Source organism: Falco naumanni, chromosome 3, assembly GCF_017639655.2.
Source record: "Falco naumanni isolate bFalNau1 chromosome 3, bFalNau1.pat, whole genome shotgun sequence".
NCBI lineage: Eukaryota > Metazoa > Chordata > Aves > Falconiformes > Falconidae > Falco > Falco naumanni.
The window spans coordinates 108,704,334-108,726,297 of NC_054056.1; the positions used below are offsets into that span (position 1 = coordinate 108,704,334).

General features: G+C 52.3%; 1 protein-coding gene across 5 annotated transcripts in view; it reads right to left on the minus strand.

The window, feature by feature from the left end:
- The window catches only part of ARHGAP39 (Rho GTPase activating protein 39), a 148,283-nt gene that overhangs the window by 8,779 nt on the left and 117,540 nt on the right, over positions 1-21,964 (minus strand). For 4 of the 5 annotated variants that reach the window (XM_040586393.1, XM_040586391.1, XM_040586392.1 and 1 more), the window contains 2 exons: positions 6,661-8,068; positions 1,395-1,956 (listed from right to left, as the gene is read on the minus strand). In XM_040586393.1, coding sequence (XP_040442327.1) covers positions 1,395-1,956; positions 6,661-8,068 — 1,970 coding nt within the window. Of the gene's footprint in view, positions 1-1,394; positions 1,957-6,660; positions 8,069-17,541; positions 17,646-21,964 lie in introns of those variants that run through there. The other variant, XM_040586395.1, reaches the window with a different exon arrangement.

Genomic DNA, 21,964 nt, shown 5'->3' on the forward strand with positions numbered 1-21,964 from the left:
AATGGAAATAAAGAATAAAACCCAACCAGGTGACGGCTGGCGGGGCCGGCTGGAGCAGAGCTGGTGCAGGCACGCTGCCAAAGGGGGCGTGGGGGGAGCCTCTCCCAGCCGAGCACTGGCTTTCACCGCATGAGCGCGGCGATGGCGATGAAATGAGCTTGACACCTCTGCTGCAGGCAGGTGGGGGGGACAGACACAGGCAGTCCCCAGCCCTCCCAACCCTGGCTGTGCCATGACGGGGCGGGGAGAGGGTCTCCCCTGCCCATGCATCAGCCCCGAGCTGGCATGCTGGCACCAGCGCTGGCTGCCTGTCCTGTCCTGATGCCTTCAGGGATGCTCTTGCCCATGGGGCTTTCTTGACCACCCTACAGCTTTCCCTGTGGACACCTCAGTTGGGTTCATCTCCTCTTGTTCCCAAGCTGGTCAGATCCACCAAGGCTCCACGTGATGCTGGTGCCCCCCAGATGTCCCTGCCATACTCTGGGAGCCAAAGGGTACCCAAAAAACCCTGGAGCAATTCGGACTCCGTCTCCCAAGGGTGACTGGCCAATGGCCAAAACCCAGGACCTCCCAGATCCCCACCTTTGCCTCATCCACCACCCGCTGTGAGATGGCACCAACCCATGGGAAGTGGGGACACCCAACCCTCCAGCTGTGCTGTGGGTGGCCAGCAGGCAGCATCCCCTCCTGCCAGACTCAGGGCAGGCACTGGTGATGCCTGTGGCCCTGCCAGACCAGATCCCATCACCTGTGAGACAACACCAGTGGTGAAGAAGCGGGGACAGCTGAGCCCAGGACTGGAGAGGGGCTCCCAGAATTCCCACCCATTTTGGGTCAGATAGTCCATATTCACGTCTCTTTTATCTGCCATGACCAAAAACCACCTCAGGAGCTGGGAATCAAGCTGGCTCCCCTGCCAGCATGGTTTTTTTTTTGATCCAAACCTACTTGAGAAGACAGAAGAAGCACTTGGAGATGGAGATGGTAATGATGAAAGCACAGAATCACAGAATGGTTTGGGTTGGTGAAAGCAAAGAATCACAGAATGGTTTGGGTTGGAAGGGAGCTCTAAAGGTGTAATCGTGGGCCAGAAGTCCCAGGAACTCTTCCTAACAGCCACCCACTCCAGAGGTGATGCTGAGCCTGCAGCAAAGGTGTCAAAGCTCATTCTGTGTTGGGTCTCATGCTGGATTTATGTGTGCTGGGGAGGAAAGGACAGCAGTAAAGGCACCACCCACTCGTTGCACCTCTGGGAGGGCTGCTGGATGAGTTCCTCGCCCACCTTTCAACAAGGAGACTAATGAATGCGAAGGAGAATGGAAAAAAATAAGAATAAAAAAATGGGTTGCAACATCAGCAGGAGCAAAGCCACCGGGCAGCAGTTTCTCTCTTACCTTTAGTGTCATTCACTGGATCCATGTGCCTGTAAATATATCCTTCTAGGTAGGAATGAAATTTGGGAGTGGGTGGGAAAAAGGCCAAACAAATGGCCATGAGCTCCCAGCCCCGGGCCAGGCTCTCGTAACGGAAGTTCTCAGTGGTCTGCCGGCACAGCTGGATGTAGAGCTCGTCTCTCAGACCCTGCATGCTCCAGCCTTTGGTGGCAATCTCCAAGGCCACGTTGAGCTGGTCCGTCTTGGCCCGCCGGTCCCCCATGTACATCTGAATCAGTTTAAATATCTCGCACGCCTCCTTCTTGACATTGCGGTCATTGGTCATGATCATGGGTTTCTTGATGGACTCGCTGCTCCAGGCCAGCATGTTGGCGATGGACACCTTCCTGCGGAAGAGCCCTTGGGTGTGCTTGTTGAAGTGCTTGGAGGCCCAGTTCTCAATGTCCGTCTCTGAGGAGGGCTTCCGCAGGTTGAAGGTGGGGAAGACACAGCTGGCGCTAGGCATCATGTTCCTGGTCTGTCTGCTGCTCTCAAATTGGGCGCAGGCACCAAGATCCTCTGACTAGAAGACAACAGCCAGACAAGTTACTATTACTAACAGCACGGCCACACAGCCAATACAACGAATCAACCAAGAAACCAACAAGTCCAGCTAACTGTTGCAGCATAAGGAAGTTGCCCCACACTTGCACCAAAAGCTATGTCCTCTCCAAGGAGCTGCTCCTCAATCCCGTCATGGGCAAGTGGAGCTGGTCCAGTGCCAGTGGCCAAGGCAGGTCGTGACACTGATCGGCATCAGGAGGGAGGGGACCAGTAGGGATAAGTGAAGCCACCCAAAAGCCGATGTGCTGGACTCCATGCCTGGCATCCTGGTCACTCGCGCCTTGCAGTCATGGACAGAAGCAGCTGCTGGCTATTAATAATGTGTGGGAAGCAAAGGGCAAATGACTTTGGGTTCCATCAGTCCTTCGGGCTCACCAGAGAGGGGACACACTCACCTGTAACAAGTCCCCCAAATAAGCCCCTCTCCCCAAAATCATGTTCAAGCATGGTTCTCCAGTGGCCACATACCCAGGAGGAGGATGGTGGCTCCTCCAAACCATGAGCAACATGGATGCTGTTTCTTTACATCCCATGTGCAGAGGGACATGAGCTGCCCAGGACCTAACCTTGCCTGCAGAGCACCCAGCTGGGAAGGACTCAGCAAAGGGTACCCCTGCAGAGCAGTGTCCTTCTACTACTGGAACCAGCACTGCTTATGGATATCACCCCAGAAGGCGGAGGGACACCCAAACAGCTGATGACCAACACGGAGAAGGGACAGTTGGGACTGACTGCTCCCTGCTCCTGCAGCCAGCCAGCGTGGCTTCATCGGCTGTCAGCTCCCTTTTCTGCAAGTGCAATGTCTGGGCCAGCATGACTTGGGTTTGGTGGCCTGGGGGATGTGACCCATGGGCAGGCAGGAGGCGAGCCCTTCCCTTGACAGGGAAGCAAGGACATGCCACACCATCCAGAGGTGACGCTGCTGTCCTCACCATGTGCAGGGGAACAGTGGTGGTGGCCTTGAGCAGGGACTGTGTGCAAGGTGAATGCAGTGGTGCCACAGCCTCAGGGCTGGGCTTTAGATGAGGAACAGGGGAAGAAAAGCAGAGAACTAAGGTGGAGGGAGCCACAACCACATGGAGGTGGCAGGTCCAGGAGCGGACAAGGAAGCCACCCAAAGAGCCACCAGAGCTGCTGGTAGACAACAAAGCCTCTACTTCTTCAAACAGGTCAAGTTTCCTGTCCCCTTGCTCAACAGCTCATCCCTTCCCAGCGTTGAGGTCTCCTCTTTCCCATTGATGTCACTCAGCTCCCATCTTGCACTGCAGAGACAACAGCAGGGACCTGACCATAGCGACACAGGAGCTTCACCCCTCAAGGGACCCAGCCCCACCATTCCTATGGAGGCCACATCACCCAAAAGGTCCTTCTGTGTCCTCCAACCTGCTGGTCAGCTGAAGGCATGTAGGACTTTCTGGGTGGAAGGAGATGCAGCATTTACTTCAAGGCTTCCTGCTCAGCAGCCATTGCTGCTGTGGCTCTTCCAAAAACTGGCCCCTGAGCTGGGCCACAGGCATGCTGTTCATCCAGGGCACCCAGGGAGAAGCAAAGGACCATGTCAGCTGGGGACATCATCCTTCTCCAGCCAAGTCCACTCCAATGGACAGTGTGGTCAGGCTGGGGAGTGACACAGGCAGCAAAATGTGATGGATCCCCTGCTGCTAGTGCCAATACAAAATTAGCTTCAGCCCTAATTAGCACAGTCCTAAATGAACTTAGGGGAAGCCTAGGGCTACAAGGGGATAAGCAATCGGGTGTCAATGGCAGCGGGCCATGACCTCCTGGCAGGGGGTTGCTGCTGCCCTTCCCATGGGGTGACCCTCCTTTCATCTTAGGGATTAGGGGAACACTCAAACCCAGAAGCCAACTCAAGTGAGCTGTGGGGACAGGAGGTCCTGGTGCCATGTGGATCGGGCTTGGATGCACCCCAGTGTGGGGCCACTGTGGGGCCACACCACTGGTGACACTGGGCATGTTCCCATTGCTTGCGCCACCTTGTCACATCTGTGTGCTTCTGTCCTCCGCCAGGTCTCTGTATCTCCCCACACGACATCCCGTGATAATCTTCCACACAAAGCTGTCCACCAGGGCTGGCCACAGGTCTGGGTCTGCTACAAGAGGCTGCCATTTCAACCAGTGGTGAAGGTTCCTCAGCTGATGGGGGCATGAAAAACCAAATTAAAACCATGTGACAATCTTAGATATGATCATCAAGTGGCTTGGGTTGAGAGGGACATTCAAAGCCCATCTAATCCAACCCCCTGCCACAGGCAGGGACACCTTCCACCAGACCAGGTTGTTCCCAGCCCCGTCCAGCCTGGTCTTGAGCGCTCCCAGGGATGGGGCATCCACAGCTTCTCTGGGCAGCCTGTTCCGGTGTCTCACCACCTTGGTTGGAAATCTGCTCTTCCTGGAATGGGTGTCGCTGTGCTTAAGGAAAGCATCAGACATGGTCAACCAGACAGAAACACCTGGGCAGCGACGAAGAGTCCCACCACATCCTGAGCTCCATGCAGAAGGCATAGGATCACTAATGGTGGCAGCTATTCTTCCTGGCCAACATGAGCATCCAAAGCAGGCTTGGAGCTCTCCAGTTCTGGGTTTGCACCCCCTTGTGCAGCAGTGAGTGCCTGGGGACACGTGCATGGGGAATTTTCTTTTGCCGTCTTTGGATGTGATGTCCCACTGATTTCCTTACATATCCCCATGGGCAAAAAAGCATTTTCCACATTATTTAGTGTTTCCCAGGTCCATGTCCTGGGTCTTTCGGTCTTTCTCTTCCTTGCTGGTAACAAGCTCTATCTTCCAGGCCTTTTTCCAGGCTGGATTACTCTCACCAGAGTAACCATCCCCACACACGGTGCCAACATCCATTTTAAAAAAGCCATTATAGCCTCTCCTAGCGTCCTTACATCACTCCTCATTGCATCCAAAAGCAAATCAAGTGGTCTTCTTCCAGAAACCCTTGTCTTCACCTCCCCACCTCTGCACCCCACATCTGGGCTCCTCTGGCTGCGGGGACGTGGGCAGTGTCACCATCCTTGCCCAGAGCGGGCACTACAGGTCAGAGGGGCAGCTTTATGGGTGTCAGATGCTGGAGGGTAAAAGACATGAAAGCTGAAAGCCAGAAGCCAGGAGACGCTGATGGGAAACATCTCATGGACTCTAAGATGGGCACCAGCGCCAGCAGGTCCAGGTCAGAGCCCATGGAGGGCTGTCAGCAGCAAGAGGGCTACACTGTCACAATGGTCTATGGCAGCCCCAGGAGCTCCTCTGGCATGGGAGTGTGGGACAGGAGGAGTCTCCAGGACCAGGGCAGCTCAGTCCCAGGGAGGGAACAGGCAGCTCAGAGCCCTGGGAAGAAGATCCTGGAAAGCTGGTGTGCTTGTGGCTGTTTCATCCCAAGGTTTTGAGGGATCAGCTTGCTAAGAAGCAACTTTTTTGTGGGCCTAGCTTGCTAGGAAGCAACTTTGAGGGACCAATTTGCTAAGGACCATCTTGAGGGACCAGTGTGCTAAGGACCACCTTCTATGAGAAATCAAATCTAGCAGACAGGTCAGCAGCGCTGTCTTTTCCCATGTGCCAGGGAAGAGACCAAGGCAGGACCCGCATGGGGTGCTGCCTGTGACCAGACAGGATAGCTTACACCAGGGTGACAAAGCTCCCCAACTTACTTTCAGTCCTCACTGGGTAAAACTGGAAACTGCCTCGGAGTTACTGGTGGGTCTGGTGATGGGTTCATCCATCACTTGGATAGCTGGAGCTGGGATGGTGGGTCAAGATCCCAACTCAAGCGTAGCACTGCCTCTTCCTGCTCACTGCAAGAGCCAAGGATCAGCAGTGCTGCCCCAGCACCTTGAACTGCTATGGCGGGGAGCGATCTGGTGAGCAAACCCTCGTTTCTGGCAGAGGACCCCTTTGAAAATGGAAGCAGGTGGAGGGAGCAGAAAGGGGCTGACCTTCTTGATGCTTTTGCACACCCTGGCCATCTGCCCTTGCTCTGCAGAAGGGACATCCCTGCACCCATGTCTCCTCCAGATGGACGGGGACCAGAGATGGCATTTTGGGTGTCCCCAGAATCCAGTGCTCTTGGAGGATGCTACGAGGCCCGGACTGAGCCACTGCAGGATTGCTAAGGGAAATCTCCTGTGCCGCTGCCATCTGATGGTGCAGTGACGTGAAATGCACGATGAGTTACTGCAAAGCGCACGAGCCCTGTGCATGTGGCTGGGAGCGCTGAGCACAGCTGGGAATGAGTGCTCGTGACTCCCTGGGACCCAGGTGGTTGCTCGGGGTCTGGGAGCTGGCTCCCACCGAGCAGCAGCCAGACCAAGGGAGGAGAAGCAGTGCCTGAAGCCGCAGCACAGTTCTGAGGGTGCCACGGTGCAGAGGTGCCCACGCTGGTGCCTGGTGGCTATGAAGGTGCAGGATTGCCCTGGGGACCATCCTGCCGGATCTACAGTGGATCTGCAGGGATTTAAACCAGCTTTACAAGAAGAAGGAGCTTTAACCAGGAGGGTGGTGGGGATGCTGCACTGCCATATGGTGTGGTCTGCCCAACCTGGTGCCACACCCGAGGAGATGCCATGTGGTGTGTGAGGTTTGGTGGGGCGGGGCACATGGTGAAGCCCCCCAGCGCCGAGAACATCCCCAAGGACGTTACCTGAGATGGATGCAGGTAGGGCTCGGGGGAGGCCAGGTTGGTCTGCACAGAGACGCTCTTCTCCAGCAGGATCTGGGGGAAGCCCAGCTTCTCGAAGGTGTTCCTCTTCCAGTGCTTGTTCTCCTGCTGTGCCAATGCCTCATCCTCGCTGAAGGCTCGCACCACTGGACCCGGCATGGGCAAAGGGAGGGCACCGTCACTCTCATAGCCTGAACCGTCCTTTTGGGAATCCCAGCTGCTCCGTTGTTTCATGTGGTAGTGGGCTTGCTGGGCTTCCCAAGCCAGGCGTGCCTGTGCCAGGAAGGGCTCGGGGAAGCCCCGTGCCACCTCCGCCTCTGCTGACTTGCTCTCTGTACGATTCATTGGTGACCTGTTGGGTCCTGGGGTGGCTCGTTCCTCACCCAGCATCTGCTCACCCAACACCTCCCTGTCCCCTGAGCCATCTGTGGAGGAGGTGTTTGGGTCATGGGACACAGAAGGCTTTCGGCTTTTCCGCTTTCTGGTGGAGGGCGAGTAGCCGGTGGAGGACAAGGTGTCCTGTTGGCTGGACCAAGACATGGCATCCTCGCTCTGGGCCACCTGGCCACCTGTTGGGCCAGGGCAGAAGTCGGGTCCCTCCATGCTGCTGTAGTCACCTGATTTGATCTCTAAGCGTTGGTCCCGGACCAGGCAGGGGCTGTGCTGCAGCGAGTAGGAGCCGCCGATGGGGTTGGGGGAATATTTGTGCCTCAGCCCTGTCTTTATCTTGGGGCTGGAGCCTGACTGCTCGACGTAGACCAGTTGCCTGACATACTCTTTGCCAGCAGGGCTGTACTCCAGGCTCATGAACCGGTCAGGACACTTCTGTTTGGTGAGAACCAACTGCTGGTAGGGCGAGTTGGAGCCTTGCTTGGGCGATTGCAGGAAGGGGTGAGGTTTACGGATGGGCGATTTCTGTGGCGAGCCAGCTTTATAGCTCCCACTGGCTTCGTACTGCATGTCCACAGGAGGTTCATCATAGATGGGAGCCTGGTACTCCATGGGGGGTTCCTCGTAAAGGGGGGGCTCATAGGCGTAGCGGGGTGAGGAGGGTTGCGACTCGCTGGAGTGCTTGCGGTGCTGGGCTTGGAGGGGGGAGCAGAAGGAGTCCCCCCGACCAAGCAGTGGCGAGCAGCTGCCCACGTGCTCAGCCCTCTTCAAGAAGGGTGACTGCTTCCTCTCTGGGAAGAAAACAGAGTTATCGGTGTCAGGAGTGAAGGTTTGTAGGTTGGGTGACTGTTGGCCCCCTGAAGGTCGCCGCGAACGGGTGCCCAGTTGGTTTTCAGGTGTGTAGCCATTGCCTTGGTGCATGAGGAAGCTGGGCTCACGGTCGGTCACCTTGATCAGCATCCGCTCCTTGGTGCCAGCATTCCATCGCAGGGACGATGTCCTGTGGGGAGAAACACAGCGCCGCCATCAGCGAGCGAAGCCCCCATGCCCACAGGTGGACAGACAACCCTGTACCACTGCCCTGGGACCCCCCAGACCCTTGGTTGCAGGAGAGCCCAACGGATGGATGTGTCCAAGCACCCTAAGCCTCTCCCATCAGGCGAGGAGCATGTCAGTGAAGGAGAGACGAGGGCATTGCCACCGTTCCAAACGCAGTGGCATCAGCCTGCATGCTTCCCTGGCTCCCAGAGACCTCAGCAACCCCCAGGGTTCATGAAGGATGCACAGGCTGGAAAGCCAAGCCCTGAAATGCAATGTCATCCCCTGGAGCACATCTCTAGGTGACAGCCCTGAATCAGCCCTCCCTACTCGTGCCTTGGAGCTCTTCGAGCTGAATGGTGATGGAGGAGTGAGCATGGCCATCTGCTGGGGACAAGTGTTGGGGCAGACATACATTTGGGACAGTTTCATGGAAGTTTGGGTGCGCAATCCTTGCAGGGAGCAGGGACTGACCCCACCATGGTCCCCACCTGGGACTGGTCCCTTGCTGGGATCTCCCATCCCAGGGTGAGAAGAAGCTGCCTACGCACAAGCCCCATCTCTCCCACCTCTTCTTGCTTTCCATTCCTCACAGCACCCAGGATTAACCTATCTCACCCACTCCATCCAACCCCTTGCCCAGGATTAACATCCTCCTCCAGTTCCTAGATGGAGCTGGGTTATATTAAAAGCAGGAAAAAATAATAATCCCAAGCATGGTTTAAAAAGAACTTGAAGGCAAAAACCTTCAGACTTTGCCACCTCTGCTGCAGAGGGAGTCTGCAGTGGGGTGATGGGGCAGGGGACCAAACCTCTGCCCACGGTTTGGCTCCTGTGGGGATGCTAAATAGCTCAGGGGGGGCTTGAAAACACAACCCTGACCTGTGCAGGGATGTCCCAGCCCCACAGAACATGAGCCCCCATTGCCTTGCACCCCAAGGCCATGGGTCAACTACTTCTGGCAGCACCAAAGTGGAGTACTGACTTGCTGGGGCAGTGAGGGGAGGGACAGCTTAGCCAACTGCCCAAACCCGCATGATGCATGGACACCTTGGCCTCCAAAGGGATGGAGCACAAGCACTACAGCAGGTGAGAGCAGTAGCTGTCTTCCATCCCCTTCATCACCAAAAATAAATGCCTAGGGCCAGCCCCAGATGGGATAAGCAGCTCAGCAGGGCTCTGAGGATGTGCATGATGCCCACGGAGAGGCAAGCGGAAGCTGGAGTGGTGGTGGTGGATGCCCGCAGCTTCCTCTTCTTGATGCTGGAGCTCACTGCATCCCTCAGCCACTTTGCATCCTGTGCGATGATACCCTGCACACTTCCACTGAACATCTTTCAACGTGAAGCACCCTACAGCATCTTGATGTTTCGTGGTTTGCAGGGACTGTACCTGCACACCCCGAACTCGCACGGCATCAAGCTGGAAACTGCCTGGTGGAGCCTGTTTGCATACACGCAACATCCATGTGTGAACAAGTGCCAACAGAGACCTTCTTAATTCTGAGATGTGAATAATCATCCCCAAATAGCCATCCAACAGGCAGCTTCTTTGGTACTCCTGGTGCAAGCAGGGATGAAAATTCAGCCAGGTGACATGTGGAGTGCACCAGGAGCTCAACCAAGAAGGGCTCAGTGGAGACCAACTCATCCATAAGTGAAAAAAGCCTGGAGCCTTCCACCAGGGCCAGGAGGAGACCTCTTTCATCTCTACCTGAAGTCCATCTTTTCATTAAGGCATTTGATAGTCCTGATGGGTAACATCTCTAAATGATATGTCGTGCAAAGCTGCGTCTCCCATCACCGATGCTCCAGCAGCATGCCTGCAGGTTCTCTGTTTCAACCGTAATTGCAATTCACAATGAATCCAAGAGGTTTTTTTCCCTCTTTATTAATAATTCATAGGCAGAAATAATTATACTCTTGGCCCTAGAGGATTAACTCCTTGGGACTGGGTTGCAGGGAGCTGTGCAACCTGGACAAGGCTGGCTGGGCTCCAGCTGGGCTGGTCAAACCTTCCCCTCAGGGCTGTTCAGTGTCCTGGGATGAGCTAGAAAGCCCAAGGATGGGACGCAACTCAATCCTTCTCAAAGGAATCCACCTCTCCAGGGGTAGCTCCAAGATGGCTGATCATCCACCTTGGAAAATCTCCACTACAGGAGAGTAGACATCAAGGCTTGGACCAGCCCACTGCCTCAAGCTACCACCTCCTCACAAAATAAAGTATCAAATACTCAGAGAAGCAAAATTTCAGCCAGGCTTGGGCTTCAGCCTTAGACATGTCTATGCTGCTCCAGCCTCAAAGGCAACTATCACTTAGTTTGGGATGTTGCCCACCACCTGGCCAACATGCTGCTGTCAGATGGGGAGTAGGAGAAAATAATTTCATAACATCATCATAACCTTGGGCAAGAGCCAGGAAACAAATTTCCCAGCAGTAGGATGTGACGTTGGAGCTGGACAGAGATGCCTCCATCCCCATCACTCCCCAAATTGCAGGCACACTAGGGATGTGGTCTGCACCTCATTCTCCTCCAAATGTCGGGTGACCTTTGGAGATCATCCCTTCTCCTGTGCTCCATGGACCCTGTTGGTGGGAAGGGCAGCAGCCAGCCACCACTGGCTGCATCCTTGTCACCTGGCTCAGATTCATTCTCCAGGGCCGTCCCAACCCATGGTGGCTCCAGTGAGAGACACTATGACCTCACACCATGAAGAGCTGGCCCAAGAGCTGGATCATGCTTCTGCTCTGAAACAGTTAATAGTCTGAGACTCTGAGTTACTGCCAACTCCATACTGGATCTCTTGAACCTGGAGACCCTTGGTTACAGTCACTGGAGCCTCTTCTCATAATGAAATCCCAGAGATGAGGGAGGTCAATGCCCAGAAGAAGAAGAGGGCCTTCCCACTCCTTTTTGGCAGCACTCACCATCTCCAGACACCCCATCACCAGCACAGCTCTCAGAGGTCACACTGAACAACCCACCAGCCTTGGCTCCAGTTCTGGTGCCAAAACACCCCATTTGATGCCTTGCCCAATGCACACTTCTCACCACCCACTACTCTCAGTGCATCTCATGGAGCCTGAGAGCTGGAGGCAGCACTCCTTATGCCAAGTTACAACATTAAGTAAGAATTAAACCCTCTCCCTTGCTTTTGTGGAAGAACACCTACAGCAATATCTTCTGCGTCATGTCCTGAAGGTTGAAGATGGTTCCTTGTTTCTTCGAGAGGGCTGCAGAGCCACCAGCTCTGGCCAGCTCATGCCGCCTTCTCTACTTCTACCTGCTTAAGACCATGTTTTGATTTTCCTCTTAGCTATCTCAGTTTTGCCGTCTTTTCCACCTTGTTCAAAAGACTTCTTGGCCACTGCCTGCAGGGGGTGGTGTGTTCTGCAAGAAGATGCTCTTCTGCCCCTGCACAACCTGGTACAGGGTGGTAGCATGTGGATCACTCCAACTAACAGAGTTTTTTCGGTTTTTCATCTGCTCAATCCATGTTTCAAGTCCTTGGGAGATGCTATCCAGACAGTGGACACTCAGGAGGAAAAGTATTGCCTGTCTTGCATGAGGGCTCTGAGCTGGAGTTTGCTGCTGTCTCCAAAGCACAGGGAAGAACATTGTGTTATCAGTTCCTCACTGACTCCCATGCTGGCACAGAAGATACCGGAGGCACCGTCTGCTCTCCCAGTTCATTCCTCTCTCATTCTCAGTTATTTTTTCATAGCCACTTGTCCTTTCTGTCCTTCAGAAAAAGGTGGAGTGAGTCCAGTTACCAAGTTTTGCAGAAAAATGCCCACAAGGAAGCATATATAAATATCTCCCTGCATGAGGCTCCACCGTCTCCTGGCACCCTGCTTGTTGCTTGCCCATGACTTTGTCTTCGCTCCAGGGCATGTGAGGAACAATTTATTCGTTCCCTTTCTGTTGCAGCTTTTCGAGCTCCTGTCGACTTGAGACTTCTGCCAACTTCTTGCTGGTGAAGACCTGCATGAGTTTGTGTCCCTCCTGGTCCCTCCACACTGGTTGATGGATCTCAACCACTCATTGAGCCCTTTCAGACCGCTGAAACTCCCTCCACAACCATAGGAGCATGCCCTGGCCAGCACGAACTATCAGGGCAGGGTCATGAGGGAAAGCCTTGCTGTGTCAGAAACACCAAGGAACACCTGGCTGCATTGCCCAGCATCATCAAAGTAAAATGATGAGTGAGGTAAGAAGATAGATCTGCTATGGAGATCACCAAGGACAAATTTCATCCCCCTCCTGCTCTGTCATTAACAGGCTGATTTCCCACCAGAGTCCGGAGGCAGTGTGATGCCAGCAGGTGAGAAGGGATTATGAACCCACCAAGAATGGTGCCGCATGGATGTTAATCAAGGTCTCCTCTTTCTTCATCAATTATCTGACCACAGAGGACACCTATTTATTTTTGCCATGGTTACTAACTGCAGTAATTACAGCCTGGGTCACTGGCCTGCCCTTAATGTCCTTCACCAACCACCACTGGCTGCATGCCACCTCCACGGACATTGTCTTGTTTCTGCCACCCAATCAGTGAGTTCAAGGTCCAGTTTTCAGGTTGGGAAGCCCAAGGTACTCTTGCAAGGATGAAACTGGCTGCTTAACTCATCCTGCGGTACCCAGCATATCCTCGTCACCTCCCCTCCAGATCATGCTGCTGGTTAGGACCACGGTTAAGCAGCCACCAGAACAGATGGGGACTTGCATCTTGAGCATAACAAACCAGAAGAAGAAGTAATGATGGATGATTGGACCAAGGCTGGGTGGAAGCCAGGGAAATCAGACCTGGAGCAATGTGGTGGAGCTGCCAGACCAGGACACTGCTGCTCATCCCACAAGGGCTGTGGGGCACCAGTCATGGGTTCCTCACATGCTTTTTGATGCTTTCAGTGCTGGCTTTCCCATTAAACATAAACATATATGCAACTGGCAGGTTGGCTCTGTGTTTCAGAACATCTCAAGCATCTTCTTTCAGTCCCTGGACTCTGCTTTTATCAGATCCAATCTCTTTAGCCTTCAAACTGGCCAAAGCTAAAACCCCACAAGTTTGATTTCCAGCCAACATAAACAAAAAGAAGCCTCTTACTCTGCTCCTGCATGTACTGCTTTTTCTGGCTGAACCATGTGCAAGAGTCTTGGCCAAGGGTCTTGGCCAACCTGGCATCAGCTGGAGCTTTTTGGGAGGAACCAGAGCAGCATGGCCAAGGCAGACCACCAGCCCTGGGATATGTGGTGTGGCTGCTCTGATGGTTTAGGCACATGGATGCCATTGCTCACTGCTGAGGATCTAATGGACCCTGTAAACATAAGGGCAGAAAACCAAGGGGTTCTGGAGTGACTGCAGGAGAGTGCCTTGTCTGCAGAAGCTCTTGGCTCTTGCTACAATCACCCCAAGCTCCACAAAAACCAACAAGGCAAAACTTGGCATCATTCTTCAGGTGAATAAATGAAAAAGAAACCCTCCGCTGCTGTAGGCAGGGAGTACAGGAACATATGTGCTTCTGATGGTTAAAATCACTGAAATGCCTTTTTTGAGACTGAAGTAGAATTGGAAATTCTATTGAGAGTCTGTTTCTTAATTGAGGTTCATACGTGCAACTCCTTTGCTGCAGGGTGCAGCTCCTGTGGGGCTCTCCTCCCCTAATAGGGGTCTGTGAGCCCTCAGTCACTCTCTATGTCTTCTGCTCCTCCTCCTCTCCACAGCTGAAGGTCATTAATCTTTCTGAATAAGCTACTTTTCATATACAGACCTCAAAGCTTTCAAAGCAAGAAAGCAGAAGAGTCAGCGAGGATTGCCAGCACAGCCAGGCAGCATGTCCCACTCGGAGCTGCTCACGCCAGGGGTCCTGCTGTGAGCACCAGCTGCCTTCGGGTTTCTTAATCATCTGCAAGCAATTTCATGACCCATGGGACAAGCTGTTTGAGTCACCAAGTGATGGACTGTATCTTCTGCTTGTTAATGTGGGGTTGGTACCCACCACCGCTTGCACAGTCCAGCTTTGGCACCACCAAAGCAGCATACCTGGTACAGTGGAAATTATCATCAGGTTTTCTGCATCCCACAGGCTGGATCTTGCACCATCATCCACTGCGTGACACATAACTAACCCATGTCTGTGCTGGACTCATCGCCTGACAGCAAAGAACACTCCCCACAGACATCTCTGAGCTCTTTGCAATCCTAGACCAAATCTCACAGCTCCTCTTGGCATCTCCTTGCATCCTCCAATTGCTTTTAATGGCAAAACTCCACACATGAGGGAAGGATAAGCAATGTTATGGAACTTGTGGTGGGACGGGACCAAGCAAATTGTTGTCCTGGAAGCTGGTTCCTTCTCTGCAGTAGGTAAAGAAATTGTTTCTGGTCTCAAGCACGACCACAAACCATGAGCATCAGCACCCACCTCCCTCTACTGCTCAGAAACAGGCTTCCCCCACTAATCCTCTAACCTGGGATGGGACCATACTGGCTCATTAGTGATTTACAGCACATCACAGAGGAAGGGGAGGCTCCAGGTGCCTCCCTGGGGTCCCCCAAACCTCATGGGTGAACAACTGGGAGCCAAGATCTTTGCTGTCTGCTCCAGAGCCGCTTGAGAGCCCAAGCCCTCATTACATCTCTCTTTTCTGATACTCCTTTCCCCACATTTTTCTATTACACACAGACAAGTAATTCAAAATCCAGCCATGCCCATGCATGTTTTGTTTCTGGAGATGAGGTTGAGGCTCTTGCTTGTTTTTAAGTATGAAATCCCAGCATCGCAGAAGGAGTCATCGAAGGCTGTAAGGCCAATCAGCTGCCAAGGAGTGATTAATAGCCATTGCCCTAAAAATATCAGCACTCTTGGAAAGCCTCTGCATCACACGGCCCTGACAACACTTGGCAAAGCCATGCTGCTGGAGTGGCACAAGCTGCCGTCAGTGTGTCACCTTGGTGTCATTAAGCCCCATCTCCTCCTGCTCCCATGGGTGATTCCAGCATTGCTACAGTTAGAAAGACACACTGAAGATGTCCCCAAAGCCCCTCAGATGCACCAAGGTGACACTGGTGGGACCACAAAGGCCAGAGGATTATGGGGATGGGCAGCTGTTCTCCTGCAAGTTATTTGCAACAGAGCAAGACATCTCCAAAGCTATGGGAGACCAACCTGCTGGTGTTTCTCTGCCTCTTCAGCTAAAAGGAGGGGAGACCAGTGCTGAGCAAAGAGACAAAGCCAGGGAAAGCTGGGGGAACATCTTCTCCCAACCCCTCGAAACATGGTGTTCCCCCAGTGCCACCCAGGACACATCTATGGTCTGGGTCACAGCAGGACCAATGTGGTGGCCAGAACAGAGTCATGGCCACACTCCGGGATGCAGCAACACCACAAAGGTTGGGGCAAGGTGCCAACGGCAGGATGGCTGGGGTTATCCCCGCCTCATGGGCAGCGATGCCTTGCTGGGAGCCGGCAGGGAGATGCGGCAGGGATGGCAGACCTTTCCCCCCCGACATGCGGAGCCTGGATCCGCAGCCACAGGCAATTCATCTGCATAGATGGAGAAGGTTTTGCAACCATGCTGTTATCTTTCCCAGTGACTCCTCTTCTTGCAAGGACAGTCATCTTTTCCTGCCACTGTCACCTGCAGGTTTTTGGTGTGCATCCCTGCCTGCAGACCTGGCAGCAGAAAAGCACCAGGGAGGAGGAGGGAGAGCTGAAAATCAAGAGCAGCACCGTAAGGAAGAGCTGCCTGGTCTGATGCCCTTTTCCCACCCCAGCAGCTCCCAACCTCTAAGCTAAAAACCAGGGTACCACAAAGCAGTAAGAGGTGAGCACCAAGTGATGCTCTGCAGAGACCCATGCTTCAGGTCTTCCACTGTCCCCATACAGACATGCATCCATCCCAGGTCCAGCTGTTTTAACTCAAGCCAGGTGAAGAACCTCTTTAATTCCTGGATCTGCAGCTTGCATTAATATTTCAGACAGCAGCCTGCATCTGGCAACAGCGGATATGAAAAAAAAAAAAATCCCTGCAAAGCAGCCCTGACTGTCAAATCATCTAGCCAAGGCAGAGCTTTCAATCAAAATATTAAGGAACAGCAACCAATAAACCTGAAAGCTCTGTTGTACTGCCCTGGATTATTGCTTAACACTAGAAAGCATTGCTACAGACTAAATTGAATTTTCTGCCTGCAAAAGGAATATTGTGAAAGGCCTTTTTGCAGTTAAATTGCTGCAGCCACCGTGCCCATGAGCCACTCAGTTACTCCAATAAATGAAAAGCAATGCTGCTAGAAGAGGGAGAGCCCCGCTGAGGCTGGCCACTCCTGGCACAGGAGGTCCTCCAGAAATTCAAAGTATTTCTGTTATCTCTGGCTTGGCACTGGGTTCCCTTTGCTATTTTCTCCTTGTGGAGAAGGCAAGATTTTACTTACGACTCTGCGTACTTTTCCATGACAAACTACTTCCCAAATCCTTCTAATCTTCTATCAGCAAGATCAATTTCCTTGCAAATTTGCAAAATTTCTGTGGACTGAAACATTTAATTTATTTAGGGGAGGGTTTTTCCAAAGCACTCAAGCAACTTAGGCTCTTGAATCTCTGCTTGCTTAAGCACCCTCTCCCTGATCTTATTCCAGCTTTTGGAAAGTCAGTGACAGAGGTGAGAGGAGAAATCTCTGGTGCCGGACTGCTGGGCTCCACGCGCTCTGTGCATGCTCTGTGAACAGTGTGCACGCCGCTTTCACACTGCCTGGCTCCCTCGCCCAGGAATTGCTTTGCTTCCAGTTGCTTTTGCTGGAGATGCAAGCAAACATCACTGCACTGTCTCTGCTGCAGGCAGGTAGACACCTTCCCCGACACTTAAATATGATTATTTTGATGCCAGCAATAATTAATACCATCCACAGCTCTATTTACCTTAAAAAAACCTCACAACAAACAAATTTTTTTTTTTTTATGTTACTGATTTCTACCACAATGCCTTTAATGTAGTTGATCGGCAGCTGCATTAACTCAATGCAGGACCAGCAAATAAATCATAGGTCACAGCTGGGCTTAAGTACAATTATTTTAACAGCATCATTCTGGCTTTTAAGTGAATGATATGGCAACGCTTCTCCAAAGAAGATTTAAAAGCAAGAATATTCATTTTTTCAAGACAAGTTTTTTACTGCTGGCATTATTTAGACTTTGCAGATGAAGGACATAATTTAGTGCTAGAATTAAATGGGTTTTCCCCTCTTGGGGAAGCCCTTAATTTGAATGATTAATTCAAATATATTGGTTTCTGATGTCCTGTGAAGGCATTTGGACTCACAGCCACTGGAAAAGCACAGGATCCCTGGGCACCCAGCCACCACCCCACAACGCAACCAGGTCCTCGTGCTGTCCCCCGGCTGTTCCCACTGTCCCGGTACCCCCGCTCCTCCTCACCTTCCTCCCCTGGCCACGGGAGCTGGGCGCATCTCCTTCCCACAGCTTTTCACCACCCTCCCGGTTTAATGCCTTTAAGATCTCCCGTTAGATGCTAAACTGGACCAACCGCAACCCCCCCCGGGTGGGGTGGAGGGATGCAGCCCAGCCCACTTTCCTCCCAGCTGGGTACCACCAGCACAGCCGGGGATGGGCGGCCGCCGTGCCAAGCGCGTCCCGCTGGGAAGCCTGGGGTCAGCAATGAGCCGTCGGCAGAAAACCTCCCTGTACCTGGCACTCTGCCCGATGCTGCTCCAGCAACACAAATATCTTCCTGTAAATGCAGGCAAAGGTGGGCAGCTGGGAGGAGCCTGTCTGCTCTCCGCAGCAAGCCTAGAATATGCCTGGGCTTCAGATCGAAGCTTTTGATGTTCCCTCTGAAATTTTACAGCTAGGAAATTGTCCTTAGGACAGCGATCCGGTGTCTACAGCTATACAAAAGCCACTGGAAAACTCAATGTTTTACTAATTTATAACTAAAATAGAGGATAGGAATACAGTCTATAATCCCCCATCCCTAAGACTTCATTGCTTTTCATCTGCAAGTATTGCTGTTCCCCAAAATTTGCATGTACAGAATTACATGCTTACAGTATATATAAAATATCTCAGAGCTTACACTGAACCTGAAATTTTAAATTCCTGCTTAAGTGCTCACTGCTTACAGCTTTTGAGATTAGGGGTCACTGAAGGCATGTCCACCACCACACCATGGTCTCTCCAATCCTTCTTCTACACGTGCAATCTCTCTTCCCATGTTTATCTACACACCTGGAAATCTCACAACCTCCTTGGACTTAATTTTCTAAGAAACCTGCAGGTATGGTCAAAATCAATTCATACAGAAACAAGTGTGATCAAGGGAATAAAATTGTTATCTGGAGAGAAGTGTGAGTGCCAGGCTCAAGCTTCCCAAACTCTGCACTAACCTCAGTGATGCTAAATCAGTTTATGTGGTCAAATTCATACTGGACCGTGTCCTAGCAATGGTCTGGATGGGGCAGGACAGAGCTGAGCCACGGCTCAGGTTGAACTCTCCCAGTTAGGCTGCACTTGGTACCCAAAGCCAGTATAAAACCAGCCTGGCACAGCAGGGAGGACCCTCGAGCTTGTGTTTTGTTGTGCGTTTCTCATCCTTCAAGCTTCCTTGCATTCACTTACTGCTGCCTGTGGGTCTCCCTCTCTTGTCCTGCTTTAGCTTTGGTTGGGATGGGCTGATGTGTCTCTCCGATGCGGAGAACCAAGAGGAACTGCAATCTGAACAAGTTTTACACTTGTCGGGATGAGGAGGAGATGAACTGATCTTGCTGCCTGTATTCACAGACACCAGACGTTGCTCACTGCTTGCGGTGGGATGATGGGGAGCTGACAGCTCCAGATGGAGCCGTGTGGCAGGAGACCAGCTCCATGACCTGCAACCTCTTCCCAGGATGATCCAGGACTAGGTCTTTGCTCTAGGCAGGATCACCCATCTGTGGAGGAACCACAGAGAAGGTGCAGCATTACCACAAATGGGATGACATCACAGCTGTCTCCTGCTAAATCCCAGTGGTGAGATCATGAGGACCATTTCATAGCTACAACATGAATCATGGCGTGTCCTGAAAGCTGAGTATCAGACTCAGTGTTGTTGGGGGAAATTCAGAGTGATGGGAAGGCTGAAGTCCAACCTTCAGCCTGTCTCCGTTGACTGCAAAGCTTGGTTTGAAGGGTGCCAAAGGTGTCTCACAAGGCTCCTCTGCACATGATGATTCCATTCTCCAAGTAAAATATTACCAAAGGATTGATATCTGTGACCAAGGCAAGGAAAAGCCACCCTGTTAAATTACCTATTTTTTTTTTTTTTTTAAATTTGTATGTTTTTGAATGGAAGGAGAAGGCTACAACGTTCAGGGATTGTCTGATCCCTTGTCTCTGGACCATGCTATCAGATCGCTTTCAGCTTCAGGCCCGCAACACCAGATTTCTACATGAAATATCTCCCACGTTTGCTGCCCGAGCATTGCTAACTCCTCTCTCGGAAAAGCTGCTCCCATGGCATCCGCTCTAATTAGCAATAGCGGAAGCTGAATCAAGACAAGAGGGAGATAATGAGCCTTCCTGTCCCCTCCATCCCATTCAACAGTGCAGAATTTTTTAGCCACTCTTTTTGAAGCAGTGAGGGGGAAAGCAGGGCTCTGAGGCACTGCTGAGGTGATGATACGCCCCGTTTTCTGGCAGTGGTTTCTGAACATCACATTGAGTGGAGCACGGTGTGGTGGACAGGTCTGCAGCTCACCCTCCACACCATAAGTTGGAGGCTATGAATCCACAGCAAAGGGTTTTTGTGGGCTGTAGCTAATCAGCAAACGCTGAAACGATCTTGGACGGCTGTCCTTGGTGAGCTGTGGGCTGGTAGCTCATTGCTGAAGGCCAAGCTGACCTTGCTGAAGGTCTGCGCTAGCTTTGGTTACCTGCCATACGTGGCCACAGCACTCACTTTGTCATCTTGGTTTGTGATCAGCAAGCTCTCACGCTACAAGGGGACAAGCCATGGTGGCCAGGGTGGTCTCCAGTGAGCCTCTCAGGATCAGTCTCATTAGGAACTGACCAGGAGGAAGCACAAGATCAGAGTCCGCCAGGCTGGCAGACCCACAACCTGTCCTGGCAGCTGAGGCAGGCACAGCACGCAAGGCACCGAGCGCGGAGGGCATGGCTGCCTGCAGGAAGCCGAACGCCAGATCCCCAGGAGGCAGTCAGGCTGCTCTCCCCATCTCAGATGTATGATTAAACCAATCACCCAAAATAGCCTGTTTTCTGAAACCCAAATGTCACTGGAACAAGATGAGATTTTTGCTTTCTTTGAGAGGGAGGAGGGAACATGGGGAAGGGAGCACAGAGAAGCCTTTATCATTAAGAGGAATTAGCTGCAAAATACAGACACAAAAAGTGACATTTCCTTAAATAGCAGATCAATAGGGGATCTGCCTTCTTTGTCTCCGTAAGCATGACAACAAGTTCCTACAATGGTGATTTTGTAGCTCTTGCCTATCCTGAGCAGATTTCACATGCCCTGGGGTGCAGCCCTCCCGGTTTGCTAAGCTGAAGCCCTTCATCCTCCTGGTATTTCCAACCTGAATCATTCATCCCTGCTACGAACACCCCCGGGCTTAGTCTGCAGCCTGGTGCCTTCAGCTCTTCAGCTCTTCCCTCACCAGTAGACCTCTCCTGCATCTTTGATCAGGCTCTGGGATATGACCTGCCACATACCAAGGACTACTACAAGACCAGTTTCCAAGCCTGGACTCTGGGCATTGGGGTGATGTGCACCTTCTCCCATAGGCTCACCTCCACCCATCCCAGGAGACTCTGAAGCTTCTGATTGCTACCATGGCTGCGGCAAGGTTGATTAAGTAGCTTCTCCTCTCGGAGAAGTTTTTGGCCATGGAGCCAAGCTAGACCTGCTGCCCTGGTTTGTGTGGAAACAACCAGATACTGCCGTCAGCAGCACTGTGGCTTTGAAGAACAGGTCCTGGGACCTGGAGCTCATCTGTTTGCTAGAAGCCCTTCAGCAGGAAGGATTGCTTTTGGCTTAGAAGGCCAATACAGGTCCATCATCTGGGCACTACAGGTGCATATTTGATATAAGTTATCCAGCTCATGCTGAGGACAAGGACGGTGGTTCACTTTTCAAAGCAAGACTACAGATCAATGTTTGGCTGAGCATGGAGAAAGTGCCAGGCTGTAGCAAAGAGTGTGGAGGAGCTCCCAGCTCCATGGTCTGGGCTCCAAGTTACATTCAAGAAGGATGCTCCAGCTCCTCAAAAATGAAGCCATCAGACAGAGGGACTTCCAGCTTTAGCTGCATGGGGAGAAGAGACTGGGTTTGCCTCCATTCTGTCCCATGAAGACTTGGAGTTGGGGCAGAGGTCCCAGCCCAGAAGGTTATACCACAGCAGTATGCCCAAGAACAGCGATGAACCTGCCAAACCACTTTTCAGTTTTCTTCCAAAATACGGGATTTTAATCTCATGTCTCTCCAAGGAACACCAGTGTTAGGTCTGCACCTCCTTCATTACTTCTAAAGAAACCAGGCAACAGATATATCTTTAAATATCAGGAATGGGCGTATTTATTTACAGAGAAGCCTTACACTGTGGTCTTAACTCACAGTCATAAACGATGAAGCCTGAGCAGAATGAGATGACAGATAAATTGAGCAGCTGGCAGTAGCACGTGTCCCCACGCGGGGCAGCTGGAATGGCCACCATGCCACTTCTGCTGGGCAGGTGTCCCCTTGGCTGGCAAGTCTCTGTGGGCATGCTTAAGCCATGCATCTTTGTCACTGTTGGAAGAGGAATGAGGCCTTGCCGTTGCCCTGGCTAAAACTGACACCAGGGGCAAA